Genomic DNA, 6,350 nt, shown 5'->3' on the forward strand with positions numbered 1-6,350 from the left:
AGGCGGGGGTGCGGGGTCGTCGTTTGGAAACATGTCAATCCACATGTGCAAGGAGCCCTGAGGAGACAGCAGAGACTTCAGCAGACAGGACAGTCCTCAGCTCAGGGACCAAGGGCTTGGTCCTGCCAGGGAAGCTCTCTCCATGCCCAGGGTGACGTGTGACTGGATTTTAGAGACGGGGAAAAAATGAAAGCTACCAAACCCCGCTCCTTGCCCCCTACCCTGCTGCCCGTGAGAACCATCTCAGCTGAACTGGGTTTGCTTCAAAGAGACAAACATGTCCCTCTGTCTTGGCAAGGAGCCTACAAGAAGGCAACTCTCCAGCATGCCCAAGGAAAGGGATGAGTCTGACCCTCCCCAGACGTGTTTCCCATCTGGCCAAGGCCAGATTGCAGAGCTCTGCTTTGTCACTGACTTCCAGCCCCTGAGGGGACAGGAGACAATGGAGTGGCTGAGCAGATCTCTGCCCTGGAGACAACCCAGCAGGAACGTGTCTTCTCCAGCCAGCAGTTACCTTGTGCCCCCAGGGAGAAGCCAGGGGAGCAAAACGGGGCTTGTGCAGGGGAGCACAGCAGAGGTGACAGGGGACAAAGCAGGGGAAGAGTGGGAGCAGGCAAGGACACTGCCAGCCACCGTGGTGCCTGGTGGCAGAGCAAGTCCCTGGGCAGCCACACAGCATCCTCATCAGGCAGGGCTGCAGGGCCTGGGGAGACTGGGCCACCAGCCTTGTGACCACAGCAGTGATGGACAGAGGGTGCTCAGAAGCACCACGAGAGGTCAGGGGGTGGATCAGGGCCAACAGTCCTCACTTGGTCGTAGGGCCACCCCCCCAGGAAGGGATTCATGCCAGGATGAGGAGACAAAAGGACAACAGGGACCAGCCAGGGGGCTGGGAACCAGCTGCCCCAAAGGTCCTTCCTCAGAACAATGTCCAGGCTGGGCAAAGAAACACATCTCACCTGCACAAGCCCAGGGTTCTCCGGGTTGTACAGAGACCGAATCTCCACATGCTCTGGCACCAGCTTGTACCCGTATCTTGGCATCTCCTCCCAGTGCTGCAGGACGTACAGAGCCTTATGTTCATCATCCACTGACCAGTTCTCATCTGTCCTTCCTTTCTTGTTCCTCACAGAGGCATCTGTAGCAGGACACAACCAGGTAGAAGATGAAGACATCTGGCTAGCAAGAGCCACACCAGGACATGAGCCCCAGGCAGGAGGAAGGGAACGTGAGGGACTGAGCAAACAAGCACCTCCCCAGGAAAACAAAATGGGGAGAAACAGGAGGGTGAGGATGAAGAGAATTAGCTCAATCCATTGCAGCGATGAGGATACTACAGGGAGGAAGGCAAACAACCTTAGAGAGGTTAGAGGAAAGGGGAAATAAAATAACTTGCCATCACCCTGGCAGAAGGATCATGAGGAAGATGTGACCCTCTCGGGACAGTTTCAGTCCCCATGTCCCTGTGGCAGTGGCAATAGACCCACAGATGAGAGGTTTTACCCTGGAAGTGCTCCAGGAAAGCACCACTTACCACTTGGCAGTGAAACACAGTTGTGCTCTCCACTAATTAACAGCCTACATGATTAATTGACTCAAGCTAAAGAGTTCAAGGGCAAATCCTGCTGGTGAGGAGAGAAATAAGAACCAACAGGTGAGGACACAAGGACCCACCCACCTCTGGGTTTATGAAGAACATCTACTCTTTGGAGATCAGTGTGGGACCAACATCCCAAGCAGTCCCCAAGCACAGCAGAGTTTCATGGGCACCAGCTGCAGCCACCTTTGAACCAGAGAAGGCTCTCAGGGGGACACCAGGAGAGAACCTCACTTCATTCCCAGCTGCCCAGTAAACACAGAAAAGGGGGAAAGGGCTTTTGGAAGCTCCTTGCCCTCTCCCAAACAGGATTTCTTTCCCCTTCATGCCACAGAGACCAGCAGAAAGCTGAGGAACAGCAGCACTGAAATTAGCAGAAGGTAAAGGTGGCCATACATGTAGGTGTCCTATCTCTGGGCAGATTTGGCACAGGGATCATCCTTCCTATGGGACACACAACATTGGCTTGCAGGGCCCAGCTTTCCACATCTCCCTCCTTTCCTCCAGGCTGGATTTAAGGGACACTGGAGGGAACTTGCACTGCAGGACTAGGCCTGTGCTCAGGGAAGTTCTCCGTCACTGCTGGCAGAGGGCAGGGAAGGTGGCTGTGTTCTTGGACAACCCTGGCCCTGGCTCTGTGGCATTACAAACACCAGTGAGAAGGAAAGAAGAGTAGAGGAGAAGCAGAAGCTGCCTAGAAGGAGGAAATCAACAGCAGTGAGGAGCAGCAGGGAGTCACTCAAGGCACCCAAAGCCACCAGAAGCAGAGAGCAGCCCTGCAGGACAAAGCCAGCTGAGAACAGGCCAGGAGGCTGAAGAGATTAAAAAAAAAGGAAAAAAACAAACCCAAAGGACATGAGTATCTTGCTGCTGGTGGTCACAAGCAGATGGAGGTGCAGCTTTGTGCCAGTGTCAGCCACCAGAAGAGGCTGCACAAGCCACCAAACCCCAGCACGTCTCTGCCATGCAGTTACTTCCCTCCACCCAGTGCCTGGGAAGACACTTTGGGACCTGCTGGCCTGGATCACATCTCCCCCGAGTGTGACCCCATCACCCTCTGAACACAGACCACTGAGCCCTGAGGACCCAGAGAGCTGGAACACCCCAGGGACAGAGCAGGGCAGCCAGGCTGGGCACTGCAGGGCGGTGGGTTCCCAGACCTCCCACAGGCAGCTGGTTAAGGGAGCAGATATTGTTCTCCAAGCCCACTGTACCTTCAGAAAAAGCCTCTGGAGGGATCTTGAAAATTTTATTGTCCACTTTAACCTCCTCCTGTCTGTACTCTGCTGCGGGGAGGGAGTTTTTCTTGCATAAACTATCCAAGATCTGTGTGGGCTTGAAGGCATCTCGCCACACGTTGTAGCCATTTCTGCATGGAAGGGAGAAAATCCAGATCATCTTCAGCTTGGACACAACAGGTTCTTTCACCCTGCCTTCCCTACAGCACAGCCTGCATCATCAGATCCTTGCTCAGATTTTCACTGGGAAGAGCACAGGCACACAAAAAGCTTAGAAACATAGAATCAGGAAGGTTGGAAGAGACCTTAAAGCTCATCCAGCTCCAACACCCCTGCCATGAGCAGGAACCACCAGCCCAGGCTGCACAAAACCTCCTCCAACCTGCCTTGAAAACCTCCAGGGATGGGGCATCAACAACCTCCCTGGGCTGTCCATTCCAGCTCCTCACCACCCTGAGAGTGAAGAATTTCTTCCTGATATCTGACCTAAATCTCCCCTCTCTCAGTTTAAAGCCATCACCCCTTGTCCTATCACTGTCTGCTCTGATGAAAAGTCGCTCCCCAGCTTTCCTGGAGCCCCTTCAGGCACTGGAAGCTGCTCTAAGGTCTCCCTGGAGCCTTCTCTTCTCCAGGCTGAACACCTCAACTCTCCCAGCCTGTCTCCAGAGCAGAGCTGCTCCAGCCCTTGGATCATCTTGGTGGTCCTTCTCTGGGCCCTCTCCAACAGGTCTAGATCTTTCCTGTGCTGAGGGCTCCAGAGCTGTGCACAGCACTCCAGGTGGGGTCTGACCAGAGCAGAGGGGCAGAATTCCCTCTCAGTCTGCTGGCTACACTTCTTTTGGTACAGCCCAGGATGTGGTTGGCTCACTGGGCTCCAGCACACACAATTATTGAAAAGCTTAATGAGCTCTCTCCTCCCCCTGAATTCTCCAGGCTCACACCCCACTGAACCATTCGCTTCAGAGCAGCAACAGGAGCAATTCCAGCTGCAGAGGGTAACTGGGAGAGAGGTTTTGGCACTGCTGGGGACTCAACTCTGTGCCCAAAGGTAATTCTCCAAGAGCAGGGTAGGAGAAGAGAAGTTTCCAAGGAACTGGCCAAAGACACCATAGAATCCACCCAGAATGAGGCCAAAAGAAAACAGGTGTCAGGAGTCCTGGTGCTCCCAGAATTAGCTGCCACCAAAGAAACCTCCCCTTTCTGAAACAGGTCAAAATCTCATAAGTCAGGTCAAGTGGGTGGTTTTTTCCCAGAACACCAATAAATAAATTTTTTTGCTTCTGTCTGCACAACATCTTAGTCCTCAGGAGGAATCAGAGCTATAGTCAAGTGGGTGGTTTTCTCCCAGAACACCAATAAAGAAATTTTTTTGCTGCTATCTGCACATCTTAGTCCTCAGGAGGAATCAGAGCTATCTCAGGAGGCTGGTAGGATTCTAAAGGAGATGTGACCTGTAGTGAATCGGTGGGGCAGCTGCTCAAAGGATATTGTGGCTGCAAAGCTGGAGGTGCTGCTCCCCACTCTCATGGGAGGTGAGAAGAGCAGTCTCATGGCCCTAACATGTCCCACCAGGACCTACATGTTGTACTGTGAAGCCACTCCACAGTTGGCCCTGTGCTTGCTGTAGAATCGGTTCTCCAAGTCAATCTTTGTCTCCCCAATCAGATCATCAGATCCAACCATATCATGGTCAAATATTGCCACGGTGAGTTCTGATTCCAGGGGAAAGGAGACTGTCAGCTCCACAACTCTGGACAGAAGCAGAAGGTGCAGAAGAAGAAGGTGCAATTAGCAAAGAAGATGGGAACAAGCCACATGCTTTGCTTTGACCATCCTACGCATTTAAGAGCTGTATGTGACAGCTCAAAGACACCTGATAGAGTCTGGTTCTCCTTAAGTTCCATGTGTGCAGTTTCCAATGTGCGTGGTCAAACAAAGCAGTTCAGAGGTCCTGGAGTGAGGAAAAAACCTCTCCAGTGCTCTGTTGCTGCTTGGCTTGTTACTTTGCCTGGTAAATCCAGCCCTTGGGAACACTCCCCTCCTCACCCAAAACACTTCTGGTCCCTGTGTCAGCCAGAGGCAGGAGACATGCCTGGGACCTTTGAGTTGCAGCACAAGATTCTCCAGCAGAAAGAGCAGACCACACATCCTGGGCCACACCCTGAGCCCCAGGTCTGCACCATTCCCATTAAACCTGGGGGAGTAAAAGTTCCTGCATACTCTCCAAAGACAGGGTTGAGCTGCTTCGGGATGTATCGCTCCTTGGTGTCCTTCTGCTCCTGCCCCACAGTCACCACCACGTAGGGGTCTGCCTTGCCATTGGGGTCTGCTGGAGACAGGTTTGTGGCCTGGAATAGACAAGAGGAACTACCAGCCATCAGCTGCAGAGAGCAACCTGCCCAAGGTCTGAGACCACTGCTGGGTCTCTCCAGCAGCTGCTCTGGACACGAAACAAGCACTTCTTCCCACACAAAATCCCTGCTCAACAAGGCATCAACATCTGCAGCTGCTTGCTCACTGTCTCCAGGAAGAAGAGAGAAGCTGAGAAATGCCCATCTGGATTTCTAGCACCTCCTGAAGCTACAAAGCATGGAAGACTCCTCGTGGACAAGGTGTAGCTGACTTCACTGGCAGAGCCTTCACATCAGCATTGAGCTTTTCACAAGGGCCACTGCTCATACTTACTGAGAATGGCAGGAGGTCCATGGGGAGGGACAGACCTCCAAGCATTACTGCCAGCATCACCACCAGAGACTTACCTTAATGATGTAAACTCTTACAAGAACCTTGATGGGCCTGTTCCTTGGAACTCCCTGGGAGACCCTGGGCTCTGGGCCAGCCTCCTCAGTGGGGTAGACACAGAAGGAGCCCTGCAGAAAAGACATTGCAGGTAGCAACAGATACAAAAGCAAATATCTCAGGTGGGATTGGAGCCACCAAGACCAGTTTGACCTGCCAACTGGTCAATCAGAGCCTTTGCCCCATGCAGACCACAGACACCCTGTGCCTATGGGGACAGTCCTTCCCAAAGGCACTGCCATGTCCACATGGCCCAGGCAGCCCCTGTTTGCAGGTCAGGCTGTCAGACCAAGGCCAGGAGATCTGAACATCCCCAGGCACTGCCAAAGGCAGGGGCACCGAAGGTTTTCTAGGAACCTTCTTACATCAGCTTCTGGAGTTGATATTTCAGAGCCTTCAAAAGCTCCTGGGTGGGAGGATGATGCCTCTTTTAAATGAGTTTTACTAATTTTAAAACCAGTGTCTCTCACAAATTCTTATTTGCACACTGAACACATCCAGAGGCCCCAGCCAATAGAAGAGTCCTTTATCACAGCGTCACCAAGGCTGGGAAAGACCTTTAAGATCACCAAGTCCAGCCCATGACCAACACCCCCACATCTCCAGACCAGGCCACTAAGTGCCACCTCCAGCCTTTCCTGGAACACCTCCAGGGATGGTGCCTCCACCACTGCCCTGGGCAGTCCATCCCAAGGTCTGATCACCCTTTCCATGGG

The 6,350-nt window shown here is 53.0% G+C and overlaps 1 protein-coding gene across 1 annotated transcript in view; it reads right to left on the reverse strand.

The window, feature by feature from the left end:
- Nucleotides 1-6,350, reverse strand: part of LOC104386648 (fer-1-like protein 4) — a 43,800-nt gene that overhangs the window by 6,054 nt on the left and 31,396 nt on the right. The window contains exons 30-35 of the mRNA XM_009995316.1: nucleotides 5,595-5,705; nucleotides 5,056-5,183; nucleotides 4,415-4,585; nucleotides 2,812-2,966; nucleotides 960-1,138; nucleotides 1-57 (exon numbers count right to left, since the gene is read on the reverse strand). The exon at nucleotides 1-57 is cut by the window's left edge and continues 4 nt beyond it. Coding sequence (XP_009993618.1) covers nucleotides 1-57; nucleotides 960-1,138; nucleotides 2,812-2,966; nucleotides 4,415-4,585; nucleotides 5,056-5,183; nucleotides 5,595-5,705 — 801 coding nt within the window. The remainder of the gene's footprint in view (nucleotides 58-959; nucleotides 1,139-2,811; nucleotides 2,967-4,414; nucleotides 4,586-5,055; nucleotides 5,184-5,594; nucleotides 5,706-6,350) is intronic.

This window comes from Chaetura pelagica, unplaced genomic scaffold (genome assembly GCF_000747805.2).
Source record: "Chaetura pelagica isolate M959 unplaced genomic scaffold, ChaPel_1.0 scaffold680, whole genome shotgun sequence".
Taxonomy (NCBI): Eukaryota; Metazoa; Chordata; class Aves; order Apodiformes; family Apodidae; genus Chaetura; species Chaetura pelagica.